The following is a 16407-nucleotide window of genomic DNA, read 5'->3' on the forward strand; positions in this document are numbered from 1 at the left end:
CTGTCCCTGCTCAGACACTGTCACCGCCGGGCCTGGCACTGGCAGCACCGCCTGGCACCCACAGGTAGGGTGGGGAGCAATGGGGGGGATGCTGTGTGGGTGTCTGCCTTCAGTTCCTCCCTCCCCCCCTCCCCCCCCGCCCCCCCAATACATCACTCAGCCTCTCCCCCACCCCCTCCAGCTCTTAGCAGGAGCGAGCTCCTCCCTTGCATGATCCTACAGCCCCCATCCAGGGCAGAGAAAGCCCAAGAGCCCTTCCAGGGATTTTGGGGAAGCAGAAATGAGAGGCTGCCTTGGAGGGTTTTAAGTGAAGAAGCCTCCTCCAAAAGAGGGGAGCCCTGGCTTTGCTGTGGAAGGGGGAACTGGGGCTGTTTAGGGGTGCAGGGGGGGTCAGAGATGGGACTGGGAGGGTGGTGAGATAGGCAGACCCCCACCATGGGTTGGCTTTGTAAAGGTGCCTGGCCTCCTCCAGCTCTCCCAGGTCTTGTCAGTGGAGGGGGGCAGTGGATGGGGCAGGTCTGGTGCCAATGGGATAGTTTAGGGGCTAAAGGGATAGGTTTGGGGCTAAAGAGAGAGGAGTTTTAGGTCTAACAGGTAAATCACAGAGCTCAAAAGTCACCTCCTTATGTCCCACTGCCAGTTCCCATGGCCAGAGGAGTCACTCCTTGTCCCTCAGCATGGTTAGGGACCAAGTTGGTCTCCCTGTGCCTGTCCCAGGGGCACCAGGTGTTTGCATTTGGTGGGAGGATGTGCAGGGTAGGATGGGGCCATCTGGGCACCCATTTGGGATGCCCACTGGAGCCAGCAGCCCCATGGCAGTGGAGAGGGTCTGGGGGAGGTTGTTGGGTTGCAGGAAGGAGCTGGTGTCTCTCCCTGCCCCTCCCCTCCCTGTCCTGGTCCCCATGTCCATCCCACAGAGCATCCCATGGCCCCGGGCACTGGGGGCAGGCAGCCTTTGTGGTACAACCTAATGGGATAAACCAATTCCCTTAACTCGTTTATCCAGCTGATCCAATAAAGGTGGCTGGGAATAAAGTGTCTGCGTGGTCTTAATGCATCCCCCCCAAGCCAAGCTCCCCCCAGCGCTGGCAGCACCATGGGTCTGTCTGCTGCAGCTGGCTGGGTGCTCCTCCCCAGAGGCTGTCACACTGGGGCCAGGACAGAGGTGGGACGTTGCCCCCTGCGGCTGGGACTCGGCCCTGGCTGACTGAGAAGCAGGAGGTGGCCGTGCTGGTGGAGCTGGCTCTGATCCCCGGGCCAGCAGGGAGCACTGGGGGACCCAGCGCGAAGCACGGCGCGGATGCAGGTGGGTCGTGGGGACAGCTCTGCTGTGCGATTGCAGTGGGACTGGGTAACACCATATGCCCATGTCCCCCCCAGCATGGGGGTTTGATCAGCCCCATGTCCCCTGGAGGCAGCTCCTGAGCAACCTCTCTCATCCCTGCACTTGCAGAACTGGGGAGGGGGTGAGGGCGAGATGCGGGATGGGGGTAGAGTGGGAGGAATGGGGGGCGGAGGGACAAGGGCGAGGGAATGAGGGTGGAGGAACAACGGTAGGGAGGTATAGGGATGGAGGGACAAGGATGGAGGGATAAGGAGGGGATGAGAATGGGGGAATGAGAATGGAGGGCCGGCGACGGAGGGCTTGAAGGGCTGGGGCAGAAGGCAGGGGGCAGGCAGGACGTGGGCAGGAGCAAGCAAGTCGAGACAGCAGGGCCGGGGCAGGAGCGCAGGGACAGGAGCACAGCGCTGGGTGTGTCCTGGTGGCCAGGAGTCACCTCCGGTGTGGGTGGCGCACCAGGAAGCCTTCGGCTTTGTGGCAGGTGAGGGCGGAGCGGCCGTGCCGGATGCTGCCCGCAGCAGGACCCTGCCCTGGGGCCGGCTGACCAGGACCCCACTGTCGCGCGGGGCCGCCGCCGGCCTCGCCGCCCCCTCCTCTCTGTCCCCACAGGCCGGCATGGACGGAGCCCCCCCGCCCGCCACCCCCGCGGGGCTTTCGGCGTACGTGGCCGTGTCCCAGCTGCTGGGCCTGACGCTGCTGATCACCACGGGAGCCTGGCTGGGTCGCTATCGGGGTGGTGTGGCCTGGCACAGCTCCCTCCAGTTCAACGTCCACCCCCTCTGCATGGTGCTGGGCATGGTGTTCCTCCAAGGCGACGGTGAGCAGGGCTGCAGGACGAGCCCCCTGTCGTGGCTGCAGCCGGGCAGGGAGCAAAGGGGACAAAGCGATGACAGATGAGGCTTGGAAGATGCTCCAGGACCTCCCCACCCCCGTGTGCAGCACCCCTGGGAGACGCGGGGTGCCGGGGAGGCTGGGGATCCCCATGGACGCTCATCTGCCGTCTCTCTGCCAGCTCTCCTGGTCTACCGGGTGTTCAGGCACGAAGCCAAGCGCTCCACCAAGGCTCTCCACGCACTGCTGCATGGCCTGGCGCTGGTCATCGCCCTCGTCGGTGAGCACCAGGGCTGGGGTGGGCAGGCGGGGCCGGCCCCAGCCCTCGCTGCTAACAGGCTCCTCTCCACAGGCATCGTCGCCGTCTTTGAGTCCCACCGTGCCAAGGGCATCCCTGACATGTACAGCCTGCACAGCTGGTGTGGCATGGCCACCTTCGTGCTCTACCTCCTGCAGGTGAGGGCTGGGGAGCCCCCCGGGGGAGGGCAGGCAACGCTGCTGCACCCCATAGCATCCCCACCCCCTGTAACATCCATCCCCATGTCCCCGCAGTGGCTCCTGGGCTGTGGTTTCTTCCTCTTCCCCGGTGCCTCCTTCTCGCTGCGCAGCCGGTACAAGCCTCAGCACATCTTCTTTGGGATCTCCCTCTTCATCCTCTCCATCACTGCCTGCCTGCTGGGCATCACCGAGATGCTCCTCTTCAAAATCAGGTGGGTTGACTGAGCTGGGCCGGGTAGTAGCCTCCGCAAGCCCCCTGAGCCTCATCAAAGGGCTGGGCCCCGAGTCTGGCTCCTGCTCAAGCCATAGCTCCGTGGCTGTTAAACCTTCCCCAAGGCTTCAGTTCTGCTGCTGCTGAGTCACTTGCCAGATGAGGCTTAGCAAGGCCTGGATCCTGATGCAGTTTGCATTAGGCATGGGGATAAAGCACCCACCACCACCTCTCCACAGCCAGGTGTTTTCAGATACCCCCCTCGCTGGGATGCTCATGGCCCTGAGGCCTCTGCCCTCACACCTGGCAGTGGACCCAGATGCACACAGAGGTGTCCTCCCACTTCCCTCCCCCCGGCACAGCACTGTGGGGACTTGGCAATGAGGCAGCCAAGGAGCCACCTCCCTATGGCTGGGGAGTTGCTGAGCTGCCTGTAACTAGGCTACAGGACCATGCCCCCACTTTCCTCTTGTGTCCTTCCACAAAGGGAGCAGCATGCAGGCAGCCTCCCCTTAGAATCATAGAATCAGTAAGGTTGGAAAAGACCTCAGAGATCATTGAGTCCAAGCTGTCACCCAACACCTCCTGACTACTAAACCATGGCTTCAAGTGCCACATCCAATCCCCTCTTGAGCACCTCTTGCTCTGATTTGGAGTAAAACACCTTTCCCAGGCCACGTGCCCAGAGAATGAGGGTGGAGAGGGGGTCACAACCAGAGTAGGGACAGGCCACTCACACCTTGAGGCTTAAGCATCCTCCTCTGTCTCCCATAGTGACTCCTACAGCCACTTTGTGCCCGAGGGCATCCTGGCCAACACCCTGGGGCTGCTGCTGGTGGCCTTCGGGCTGGTGGTGGGCTACGTGCTGACACGGGATGACTGGAAGCGCCCGCCCCTGGCTGAGGAGCTGGCCCTGTCCATGGACTTCAAGACCCTGACAGAGGGTGAGAGTCCTGGTGATGGCAGCCAGTGACACCCCCAGCTCCCTGGTCCCCAGCACAGGCTCCTTGTGGCGTCTGTAGGACGTTCCTGTGTGTCCTGGGGCTCTGTGCAGCTCAGGGTGACAAGGACAGCTGGAGAAGGAAATGCTTGCTGGGGTAATGCTGCCCACTGGGTTCAAACTTGCTTGGCCTTAATCTTCCTCAGCTCTGCCCTATGCAGTGCCCCTGGTGAGCCCCCAGGCCTGCCCCATGGGGACAGGCAGTGCCACAGGCAGTGGCAGAGAGTGGCAGCAGTACTGAGGCATGAAGAATGGGGGTCCCCAACCTCTGCCCTGCTCTGGGGACCAGGGAGTGAGAGCCCCAAACCTATTTGCAGAGCTGATGGCAGAGGGGAGATTTTGGCATCACCAAGGTTCCCACCTGCTGGCAGCCCACCACCCTCTAGTGTGGCACACATGGGGTCTGCTCCCCAAAATGGGCTCCCTGGGGGCTTGGGGCTCCCCAGCATCTGTGCAAGTTCAGTGTCTTCGTGTCTGGAATGGTTTCCTCTCTCACATGTGTTGTCTGCTCAGTGGATGCTCCCAACCTAATAAATGTTTGCAGCTGACCCTGTCCTCCTTGTCTCTGTTACCCCTGCAATGGCAGCCCTGCCTCTGTCCCCTCCTGCTCCTGGTGGTGCCAGGGACAGCCAGATGTGACCCTTGCACCACCCTGATGTCCTCAGGTGTCATAGCATGGTAGGGGTTGGAAAGGACCTCTAGAGATCTTTGAGTCCAACCCCCCTTCTAAAGCAGGGGCACCCACAGCAGCTTGCCCAGGACCACCATGTCCAGGTTGGTTTGGAATCTCTCCAGAGGAGACTCCACAACCTCTCTGGGCAGCCTGCTCCAGGGCTCCAGCACCCACAAATTAAAGAAGTTTCTTCTTAAGTTCAAGTGAAACCTGTGTTCCAGTCGTGCTCATTGTTCCTCATCCTATCACTCACCACCACTGAAAAGACTCTGGCCCCATCCTCTTGCCCCACAACCTTTAGATGTCAATGAGCATCCATAGAACCAATAAGGTTGGAAAGACCTCAAAGATCATCAAGTCCAACCTGTCACCCAAGACCTCCTGACTGCTAAGCCATGGCACCAAGTGCCACATCCAATCCCCTCTTAAACACCTCCAGGGATGGGGACTCCACCACCTCCCTGGGCAGCACATTCCAATGGCTAACAACTCTCTCTGGGAAGAACTTTCTCCTCACCTCCAGCCTAAATCTCCCCTGGTGCAGCTTGAGACTGTGTCCTCTTGTTCTGGTGCTGCTTGCCTGGGAGAAGAGACCAACCCCCACCTGGCAACAACCTCCCTCCAGGTAGTTGGAGAGAGCAATGAGGTCTCCCCTGAGCCTCCTCTTCTCCAGGCTAAGCAACCCCAGCTCCCTCAGCCTCTCCTCACAGGGCTGTGCTCCAGACCCCTCCCCAGCTTTGTTGCCTTTCTCTGGACACCTTCAAGTGTCTCAATGTCCTTCTTAAACTGAGGGGCCCAGAACTGGACACAGGACTCAAGGTGTGGCCTAAGCAGTGCTGAGAGGCACGATGACCTCCCTGCTCCTGCTGGCCACACTATCCTTGATGGAGACCATTGACCAGATCCCCTCTGGGGCTGCTCTTCTCCAGGCTCAACAGCCCCAGGCCCCTCAGCCTCAGTCACTTCCACGTGGGGAAGCCACAGCAGGCTCCTTCCCTCCTCCCAGCACGGGGAAAACAGGAGGCCAGTGGCCGGTTCCAAGTGTTAACCATTTATAAATAAGTACATTTGTTCATACATACAGTCTGCATTGTACAGATTACAATCTGTATACATGGGGGGGTGGGGAAATGCATTCTTTTGAACTTTTCACATCTATCTCACAGCTCACATGTACAGACAAGAAAACTCTGCTCAAGCAAATACAGCAAAGGAAAAAATATGTTTTCTTCTTTCCTTAGAGAGGAGAGGCGAAGGCCTCCGCTGTCGGCAGGGGCTGCTCGTCCCGCTGCGCGGTTATCACGACTGTGTGGTGTTCCATACATCAGTAGAGAGAGAACAGAACATGCACTGAGTAATATACTGTACAGGGAGAAAGTCCTTTACATCAGAGTTATAGAAAAGCTAAAGGAAAAGTGTCTTAAAGATCTTCCCAGCAAGTGTCTCGGAGGATGGCAGCCGGGGGGGGAGTGTACCGAGCACAAAGTGGGCGTTACTCCTAGGTGTTTGTTTGTACCAAACTCAGATCCTCTCGGGTGTGAAGACAGAAGGGAGACAGAAGGCTGAATGCAACACTATGGGCAAGGAAAGGCTGGGCAGGGATGGCACCAGCAGTGCTGGCAGAGTCCGCACCAGTCTCTCGGGCATCGGTGGCAGCGACAGAAGGGACTTTACAGAGCACACAGTGCTGCTCTCGGTGTCTGGCTCAGCAGCGCACAGCGAGGCAGATCCACGGTCAAGTCACCCGACCCCCGCCCCCCCCACCCCCCAACCAAGCGTGAAGCTTCCCCACCCACCCAGCACACCCCCACCCCGCCGGAGGAGACACCCCGCGGCCCCCCACCGGCCCTGGACAGCGTCACCGGGAGGGACAAAAGTCTTGTTTGAAAGGCAAAGCAGCCCCCTCTGTTTTCACAAGGATCGGATGTGACCTTGGCAGGTGGGCCCCCGGCTGCCGACTCCCCAGCACTGTGACAGCTAGAAAATGAGCAGGAGGATGCGGTGGGAGGGGTTTGGTGTCCGCTGGCCTCCCGCTGACGCTCGCGCCGGCTGCGGCTTTCTCTGGGGGCAGGTCTGTGGCAGTTGTGGTGAGATCCAGCTGCATGCAGTCAGGAGTTGGACACGAACGCATCTTGCTAAAGAATTGAGCCCTTAGTGGTTTTGTGTTGTGTTTTCTGGTTTTTTATATATATATATTAGAAAAAATTAAAAAGAACCCAAACAAACAAAAGGAAGAAGAAGAGTTTTGCTTTGACTGAAAATCCAGCAATTATTCACAGAGATCTGAGAAAAGAAACAGGAGGATTAACTCTCAACCGCTGTGCTTGGTGTCCAACACGCGGCCCCCGCCGGGCTTTGGGGCGGGGGGCAGCAGCCAGCACGGGCTGAAGGCAATCTATCCGCAGAGGTCCCAGCGGGGACGACAGCTCTTCCCCTAAGCCCTTGGTGACACACTGTTAATCCTGGTAGAAGAGTTACCTTGGATTCCCAAGGCTAAAAGCAAAGTACAACCACCAAAGAGCTCGGGCCGGCTCACCACAGACCCCACTCTGCAAGGGAGGAGAAGGAGAGCAGGCACGCCAGGCTTGCTCTTCTCTAGGTAAGGCAGAGCTGGCACTTGGGTTTCAGCCTGACTTCTCCTGGGTAACCCTGAATGTACAGCAACCTTCGGACGAGGGGGGAGGAACAGCTCCAAAGTTAGTAGCCACCCTGGCTCCGGACCTCATCCAAGACTGGCTGAGGTGTTTGCCACACGCACACACCGAGGCTCACGCTAGCCAAGCGCTTTTCTTTACAGCCAGGTTCAAAGAAGTAACAAAAAACCCCCAAAAAACAATAAACCACAGAAATTTCAGTGCTTGGACAGACCCCCCTGCAGGCACCAGTGGACAGACAGACAGACAGACGCACGGCTTGGTTTGCTGGGAACTGGTCGCCCCGTACCCTCCCAAGCAGTGGTGCAGAGAAGGTGGCTCAGGTTGTGCAGTGCTTTTGCCTTTGGAGATGGATCCCAAGGGATCTGTCTCTGTAAACCTCTCCCTTTTCCAAGCACTTCAGATGCCCACTACTGACTAGCTTCAAAGCCCTCCAAAGCCATTCCCAGCCTGGCTGGTGGGGACCCCTGCAGAAACCCCCCCAAGGCAGGTGTCCCCTCCCCTGGGACCAGAGCATCCTCCCAGCCTGGGAGGCAAAGCAAGAGCTGGTGAATCCCCACCGAGGGACGTGGCAGATGCCCACTCCTGAAGCTGGGAGAGAAGATTTCAGTGCTGTGGCATCACACCCAGCTCTCAGAGCGGCTGTGGGCAGAGGATGAGAGACACTTCACGTGAAGGTCGGCTAAATACAGGGGTGGGCTTCAGCACCACCTACCTAAGAACCAAACCTGGAGGGTTCAAGGCCATCAAGAACCTGGCTGACTCGGTGCACCTAAGAATTCTCCTTGCACAACAGGGGGCTGGCCACGGTGCCACTGCAGCTGGGGAGGGGATGGAGGCACTGGCTGGCCACCAGCAAAGAGTCACTAAATGCACAGCACGGACAGACAAGACAGCACCATGCCTGAAACTGTGTGTGCTCCATCAGCACCTAGGCTGCCAGTGAAGGGACACAGGTGAGAGATCTGAGCCTCATGCTCCACCGAGCCACGCGCGCAGCAGCGCTTCACAACAGGACCACACACCACAGCACAGCACAGCACAACCTCAGCTTTTTGTCCATGCCAAATCCAAACCACGACTCTGAGAACACAGGGACTGCCTTAGGAAGGGCTTTGCCAAGCAGAGGTGTGCTCCTCACCCACCTGGGGACCACAGCAGCCAGCCTGCCTCGGCTGCCCCTTACGAGGAATTGCTGGGGAAGTGCTTTAAAACCACTGCAAAGAATTTTGTCCTTAAAAATGACTCAACCTGTCAGTGCTTATATACAAGAGTCAGTTCTTGTGCTATAAACCTCGTGGTTCAGTGTTTCTCTTCTTTTTTTTCTTCTTTTCTTCTTTTTCTTGAAAAATACACTACAGAGACAAGAGCTGTTTTGCTATTCTCTAGTGAAGACACTACTTAATGCTTAAATACCCAGGACTTCTCATAGTAACAAATCCCAACAGTAAAGTGCACTCATTTACAGAGAGGACTGATGGAACCCCCTTAGTGCAAGAATCCTGTGAGGAATGCAACAGGTGGAGTAGGGGAAAAACCTGCACGTGGCAGCAGTCAACCCTTCCTTCAGCTTGCTGCTAGTGCTCCAAAGTGTGGCCTCCTTTCTTTTCCCCTTAGAACACCTTTAGAAGCCCAACAGTTCTACACAAAGTGGCTGTGAGGGGAGCTTTGGAGGGATGGTCCTGGGAGCGCAAGGCGGTGAGCAGTGAAAGCAAAGCAGAGGCAGCTCTGGATTGCTGCCCTTGGATTGTTCCATGGAGAGAACCAGCTCATGGGCAAAGTGTGTCTCGCTCAGTGTGTGGCATGGATGGGGGTGGACTTGGTCACTTTTTCCTCTCAAAGAAGCAGCTAAAGGCAGGGAGCCACTTGGCCAGAAAGCTGGAGCATGGCAGTGATGAGCAAAGCAACTGGTGCTTCTCCAGACCTACACAGCTCCTAGCCAGAGGTGCAGTGCATGGGGAAGAGGAGACTGGTTGCTCCTTCCTATTGGAGAAGAAACTGGTCACTCCTAACAAAGCAGAACATGCTGCTTGGAATAAAAATAAGAGGAAGAAAAGCCCCATCACACTCTCTTTGCAAGGAGAGAAACACAGCTCAGAGCTCTGTGCCCACAGCTGCTTGACATACCAAGGGGTCCCCCAGTCCCCCCACGGCACTGAGCCCTGCCTGAAAGCAAAGAGTCAGCAATGGGCTGCACCCTGAGAAAGAAAACACCAACCTCAACCCAAACACTGCCTTGGACAAAGACCAAACAGCTCCATAGAGCACAAAACTCTCCAAACTCCAGAGAGGAAACACCTCCTGAACGCTCTCAGTGTGTCTATGAGACACAAGCCTCCACCATCCCAAGGTGTGCACATCCCAATTGGCTCTGAGCAAGTTAGGCAACAAAAGAGCAACTAAGATGTGCTGGGCCACACAGAGAGAAAGGAAAGAAACCCCCCATGGAAGCCAGGGTTTGATGAAGAGTATGGGGCCAAGTCCTCAGCTGGTGTAAATGGATGGAGCTGCTCTGATGTCACACTGGGGATATGCTTGCTGACACCAGAGGAGCTTGGACCCCATGATTTGGTTCAAGAAGTCTTGCAATCAGTTGGCATAGCCCTTTGGGAACACCAGAGAGTATCATCAGTCCTCCTGCTGGGCACTGACTTTGCTCCCAAGAGCTGATATGAGTGAGGTTTGGTGTGGGCAACAGGCACTATTTTGCTTTAGAACAAGCTACAGCGTTAGCAGTCTCCCCCCAGACCATCCCACCCTTCTCCCTCAGCAAATGAAAAGGCGAACGAGAAACCCACCAGGAGTAAATGAAGCTGTAAAGAATGTCCTGGAACCACCCCCAGCCCCTCAAAAAAAACATCAGAGAAAAGTGGAAAATTATTACAAATGCTATGAAGAGGATGTTGGAAGCATCCCCTGCTCTTCACACCGAGTCCTGATGTGAGTGGATTCCACTGAGAGAGAAAAGGAGAGAGAAAACAAACCCAAGCCAAACCCTGTCCTGCAAGAGCTCATGGAAATGAAGCAGGAAGCTCTCTCTCTCAACTCCAGCTCCCCAGAAAGCACAACAGAGTCTCCACCATTCAAAGGCATGAACACAGCAACTGCCTCCCGAGATCGGGAATGGATCCCCGAGGAGCACAGCCCCGGCTGGGAGTGAGCTGTGGGGAAGGGCTCCTGCAGGGCTGGCTTTGCTGAAGGACCTCTCCTGCCTCAGGAACCACCATGCCATGCTGTGCACCCTCATCACAAAAACACCTACCAACAACTGAAAGAATCCGAATTTTCCTCCCTGAACACCATTTGCTAAGCCAGATTTTGGTTTTCCTTGCAAAGCAAACACCCACCCAAGGAGACCCCCAACATCAAACCCAGCTGGTGTCAGCGTGGTGCTGTGTGTGAGGTGCAGGTGGCTGCTAATGGTGTGAAGATGTTCCTGTGATCCCAGGTCATGCCCAAGAGGTTCCTGGCCAGTTCCTTTGGCTGACTAAACCACACTTACAAAGGGCCAACTTCAACCTCTCAATGCTCATTAAATGTCCCAGAGCAAACCAGTGGCAGGGCACCAAGCAGGTAGCTTGGGAAGCAGCAAAGCATGGTGTGATGCCCACCCCTCCTAGCTGATGATGGATGGAGGAATCCAGCTGGAGCAGGGTGGTTTTGTGCATAGCTACTGGGTACCAGAACACATCCTGCCCTCACTTCCTGCAGGGAAATTGCTCCTTGGGGTGTGGGGGGGGCAAAGAGCTGAAGGGCCCAGCTGGCACGGGGGCCTGGGAGAGGCTCCTGTAATGATCCCTGCTCTGCTTCCACTAGGAATTCCCATCAGGACTGAGTAAAAGCTCAGGGAGACAAAAGAAACCCTTCTAAACCCAGTGATTGTCTCTGGAAAAGGAGCTGGTTACCTCCCACTGCCTAGGGGCTGCTTCTGGGCCACCCCCACAGCACTAAGATATCCTGGTTGGGAACTTGGCTGGAACTGGGCAAACGCTACTGGCTTGGCTTCGACGTTGGCCTCATGGTCAGCTGGGGGAAGGAAAGGGCTGGAGCACGTGCATGGCTGCCTGACCACCACACAAAGTACCGGAGCAACTTGGCCGTGTAGCTACCGAAGAGAAATCAAAATAATAATAATAATAATTAATAATAATAATTAATAATAATAATATGCATGGAAATCAAGCTTGGAAGTGTGTGCTGAAAACAGGAGGGTCTTACTCCGACAAGCGTCTTTTACACATTAGACTCCACAAACGGTCTCTTTGGTTTGATTGGGGACGTCTGCCCTTGCCTGGAGTCCCTGGAGAGCTGCCTGTACAGGTTGTCCTGGTAGGCCTGCGCCACAGGCAGCGTCCTTGCCACCTTGACGTCGGGGTACGAGGAGGCTTGGGTGACTCTCTCCAGGAGGTCTCCCCGGGACCCATTGGCCAGCATCCCATGGGGGCTGTAATAGTCTTCCTCTAGCAAATGGCCATTCTGTGCATTGTTGGTTTTGTTATAAAAGGCAATGTTGCTGATCGAAGAAGGAGGGCTAAAGGACTCCGGCTGGGGCAGGTTGCCAGGAGACGTAGGGCTAATGACAGTGTCCACTGACGACACGGCCCAGGTCCGGTTCTGCTGATGGAGGTGGGGGTACTGCTGAGTCCGAGCGGTTTTGTCGATGATGCCCATGAAGGGCGTGGTGCGGGAGCGGGCCGGCTCGCTGGGGTACCCCCCCTGCGTGGGAGACACCGGGGACAGCTCGTCGCACGACCGGTCGTAGGCTGGCTTGAGGGGGATCTCCATCTGCTGGATCGAGGCGGATGGGCGGAAGTTGGGAGTCAGGTTGGAGGTGGAGGAGATGCTATTGCTGGAGGGAGAGAAGCGGAGGCCAACGCTCTGAGAGTGGAGCAGGGGCCGGGGCGTCGGCGGGTGAGGTTTGATCTCGCTGGGGTTAACGCTGATAGGCCTCCGGATGAGGTGGGACACGTCTGGAGAGCCCAGCTGGTTGGCGGGCAGGGGAGAACGTTCCAGGTCCAGCTTGGAGTGGCACACTGGGTAGTAGGAAGCGGACTGGCTTCGCCCGATCTGAGGCGTCTGGCTGTACCTCATCCCTCCCCGGTAGGCCGAGGAGGGTCTCTGCGGAAGGTCTTCTTTGGCCAGCCCTCCATGCTGGCAGATGGCTCCGGCGCTGAGGCTCGCCTGGACGTGCTGCACCGGCCTGCTGTCGCCAACGATGCCTCCGATGGAGCCCTGGTAGACCAACCTGCTCTGGCTAACCCCCATTTCCCCCGACGCCGACTGGTACTTGCTGGCCATCGAGTGGGCGACCTGGCTGTAAGCACCGGTTGGGATTACAGTACTGGAGTGGACGGCTGAGCTGGGCTGGTTGCTCCTCACGATCTGTGCCTTGGCTGGCTGCAGCCTCAGCCCCTGCTGCGGCACGGCCACAGGCAGCTGGGGCATCTGGAAGGACCTCTGTGTCATCTTGGATAAGGGAGACTTTGGCCTACCGGGGAGCTGGCTGACTCCGCTGGGCTCCTGCTGGTAACGAACTGGGGAACCGGACTGTGACCTATAGACACTCATGCTCTCTGCTGGGGGGCTGGCACGGTACTGAGGGCCTCTGCGAAGAGGAGAAGGTGGTGGGCTTTGATATTCCTTCCCTTGGCTGCCAACAGGAGGTGGGCTGAAGCGGTAAGAGGAGCCCTGGTGAGCAGGGGACGTGTGTGGAGGACTGGGTCTATAATGTGAGTTTTGGTGTGTTGGAGACAGAGCAGGGGATGTGGACTGGTAACCTTGCCTGGTTGGCGAACCCACGGAGCTATTGGACCTGAAATCAAAGACCTGATGAGAGCCAAGAGGTGAGCCAGAAATATAGGCTGAGTCCCTGTGAGCTGGGGACGGGGGTGGGCTCTGGATGATGGGCAGCCCTTGGTTTGGCCTGGACTCTGTCTGCAAGCCAATGGAAACGTTCTCCACATCCTGCTCAAGGTACTCCTCCTCAAAGATATCTTGGACAGAATACAGCTCTTCATGCTGGGCCTCAGGCTCAGGCTCCACAGGCAGTGGTGCTGGCTGCTGCTGCTGCTGTTGCTGCTGCTGCTGCACCTGCCTGCACTCCTCCTCCACCCGCATCAGCAGCCGCTGGATCTCACGGTTGTTGGGACACAGCTTGATGGCCTCGTTCAGGTCCTCCAAGGCTGCTGAAAACTGTCTGCTCGACAAAGGGACAGAATGAGAACTGAAATTACTCTGGATTTGAATGGAGCCCTTCTTGGAGGCTCCTAGGTGGTTAAGAGGCTTCTCTGTGTTACTGAGGGACATGGCTGTGATTGCTGCCACTGTGATGCTGAGATGCTACCACTCCCTGTGTCCCTCAAACTCTACCTTATGCTCCTCCCTCACATTTATTTTACCCAAGCTGACTGAAAATCATCACCAGCTATTCTGGGGAAGGGGGAACACAGTCCTGAGCTGGCACAATCTGGCCTAGTAAAGTGGCCTGTGCTCTGCAGTGTGTGCTACAGCGAGCTCCTTGCTCCTCACCACACCACCAGAAGCTTTGCCCCTCTGTTAGCTAAGGGGAACCCAAAGCATTGCTTGCCAAGAGCCAAGCTCACCACTCTTGGACACAAGAGCAGCTTTGACCAAGCTGCAACCGCTGACGCCAGTGAAAGCTGAACCTCTGCCTGATGCCAAGACCACCCAGCATCAGGGCTGGCTCCAGAGCTCAGGGGTTCCCAGGGGTCAGCACTGCAGGCAAGGCTTGTCTCTCCAGCTGTGCAATGGCTTTGGCTAAGCTCTTCAGAATGAAGGGATGGAGGAAGGTCAAGGAGCTGCCCAGGGAAGCCCCTGTAAGGGAAAGGGTGGTCTATGAGGAGTAAAAGGGAGGTGAGGGTTTGGGGAAGGGGAGGTTGTCATTTACAGGGGCACTGTCTGCTTCTGGGCAAAACCATCTGTTTGAACATCTCATCTGGGGATGCAATCACAGTGAAATTCCCCAGCACCTCCCAACATCAGTTTAAGTTTTTCCACAAGCCATTGAGGACCAGGTGGAGGAGGGAAACCCTTCCTGTTCCCTGGTCTGTGCTGCTGGGCACAAACTGGGAAAGAGAGAAGAAAAGCTAAAGTGGTCAAGAGTGGTCCAAAAGCAGAATGCTAGAGAGACCTGGGGAGAAAAGGACACTTGTGTGTGGGGAGGCTGATACCATCTGCAAAGCAACTCAATTCTTCTCCTTCCTTACAAGTGCTTTGGAAACAATGGAGAGGAAAACCATTAGAGGGAAGGCATGAGGTCAGTGTGGCTCAGCCAGCAGGACTTCTCTGCAGAACAGAAGGTCACAGCTTCACCTCCCACATCCAAACCCAATGGACCAGGACACACAGCAGCATCTGGGCCAGGAGCCTGGTTCCACGCATGGCCTCCACACGGAAGGTCAAATGGTGCTGGTGTCTGCTGAGCTACAATGTTTGCACAGGTGGACTCAACATACCTCCAGCCATTGGTGACTCTGCATGGCCATGATGGGGTTTTGGCTGCTGTTTAAAACTGAGATGTTTGCAGTGACTGTGCCCAGCCCTGGAGCATAGGACTCCAACACAAGCCCTCCTGCTCACTCAGGAGTGGCACTGATTGCCCCTGGAATCAATCCAATCTCATCTTTTTAGCCTTCAGGGAGGTTAACAAGGGGACCCTCCAGGATCCATCTGAGGTGCAGTGAGATCCCAGTGCTGCAGCTCTCTAGGAGCTGGTTGCAGCACTCTGAGCACAAACTGCTGCTGAAAGCTCACCACCTGCATGGCCACTGCACAGCTCATCAGCAGCTTCTGCCTTGCAGACAGCGCTGCAGGACAGAGAGAGTCACAGATCTGAAGGCCAGAAGAGACCACCATGAGGAATGAGCCTGCCCTCCTGCATAACACAGGCCACAGGGCTTCCATGAGTCATATTTTGCTTTGAGTCCAAGTTGGGGTTGAACTAAAGGGTATATTTTAAGAGAATGCTCAACCTTGGTGTCAAGGTTTCCAGTGCAGTAAGAGGGGCAGACAAAGCTCAGCTAAGATGCACCTCTCAAAAAGCTTGCACATTCAGCTGTCTCCAGAAATTACCAAACCAGGGAGGGGGACTGGAGCTGGAGAGGTTTGCAATCCCATTAACCAACACTCCTTTGCCATCTCTTCCCATGGGGACAGCTGGCAGGGTTGGTGGACGGTGTGGCCACCAGGCTTGCAGAGACCAGCCCCTTGCACTCTTGCCTCTCTCCCTCCTCACCTGCTGCTGCGTTTGGCCCTTGCTCTTGCATAGTAAGCTTCGTAAGATTTCGGTTTCAGCTCCAGAGCTTTAGTAGCGAACTCCTCTGCCATGCCAAAGTCCTGTCATTACAAATGGTGTGCAGGTGAGTGACTGAACAGGCACAGAGAGACAAACAAACACAGCTTGGGAAGCAAACAAACTCAGTATCAGCTTTGCTTTGTGGTTGTTCTCATGTCCCATGGAAAGGTTGATGGTACCAGAATGTTTCACATGGATGCAACACCATTTACAGCCAGGGAGCTCCGGTGGCACCTCCAAAGACTCAAAGCCCTCTCAAAGCTGTCAGCACCCTCAGAGGCCAGCTTGCCACTGGCTCTGTTCTCACTGATTGTATCCCTCACAAGTGCATGCAGTTCCTTTCCAGTCTTTGGTCTTGCAGAGGCTGGAATGTTATCTCCTGAAGGGTTTTTCCATAGCTGAAAGCCACAGGAAACCTTTCCCACGCCCTCTGCTTCCCACTCTGAATGCGTGGACAGACCACGAAGGGGCTGAACAAAACTGCTCACGGAGGAAGGGACTGAGACATCTCAGTGCCTACAAACAGGACTTGCCTCAACACCCCCAGGGAGGGGATATCCACAGCCTCCCTGGGCAACCTGCTCCAGTGTCTCACCACCCTCACTGCCAAGAACTTCTTCCTAATGCCCAGCCTCAATCTCCCCTTCTCAAGCTTCAAGCCATTCCCCCTTGTCCTGTCACTACAAGCCCTTGTATGAAGTCCCTTCCCAGATTTCTTGTAGCCCCTTTCAGGCACTGGAAGGCTGCTCAGGTCTCCCTGGTGCTTTCTTTTCTCCAGGCTGAACAGTCCTAACTCTCACAGCCTGAGGTGTCTAAGAACTTTTCCTCCAGTGTATTATTCACTGGCTCATGGCTTTGGTGGATTATTGCACTTTCAGAGTCTA

General features: G+C 56.3%; 2 protein-coding genes across 8 annotated transcripts in view; one reads left to right on the forward strand and one right to left on the reverse strand.

Moving 5' to 3' along the window:
- Positions 1 to 1150: 1150 nt before the first annotated feature.
- CYB561 (cytochrome b561) lies at positions 1151 to 4454 on the forward strand. The gene is made up of 6 exons (XM_068166324.1): positions 1151 to 1306; positions 1952 to 2159; positions 2355 to 2453; positions 2526 to 2629; positions 2726 to 2883; positions 3657 to 4454. Exons 1-6 carry the CDS (start codon positions 1301 to 1303, stop codon positions 3853 to 3855), a joined length of 774 nt encoding a protein of 257 aa, XP_068022425.1. The 5' UTR covers positions 1151 to 1300; the 3' UTR covers positions 3856 to 4454.
- Positions 4455 to 6371: 1917 nt separating this feature from the next.
- TANC2 (tetratricopeptide repeat, ankyrin repeat and coiled-coil containing 2) overlaps positions 6372 to 16407 on the reverse strand; it is a 296571-nt gene continuing 286535 nt past the window's right edge. For all 7 annotated transcript variants that reach the window (XM_068166407.1, XM_068166408.1, XM_068166403.1 and 4 more), the window contains 2 exons: positions 15464 to 15564; positions 6372 to 13405 (listed from right to left, as the gene is read on the reverse strand). In XM_068166407.1, coding sequence (XP_068022508.1) covers positions 11443 to 13405; positions 15464 to 15564 — 2064 coding nt within the window. In that variant the 3' untranslated portion in view covers positions 6372 to 11442. The remainder of the gene's footprint in view (positions 13406 to 15463; positions 15565 to 16407) is intronic.

This window comes from Melanerpes formicivorus, unplaced genomic scaffold, assembly GCF_026170545.1.
Source record: "Melanerpes formicivorus ecotype bairdi unplaced genomic scaffold, bMelFor1.0.p_v2 SCAF_100, whole genome shotgun sequence".
NCBI classification, from domain to species: Eukaryota; Metazoa; Chordata; class Aves; order Piciformes; family Picidae; genus Melanerpes; species Melanerpes formicivorus.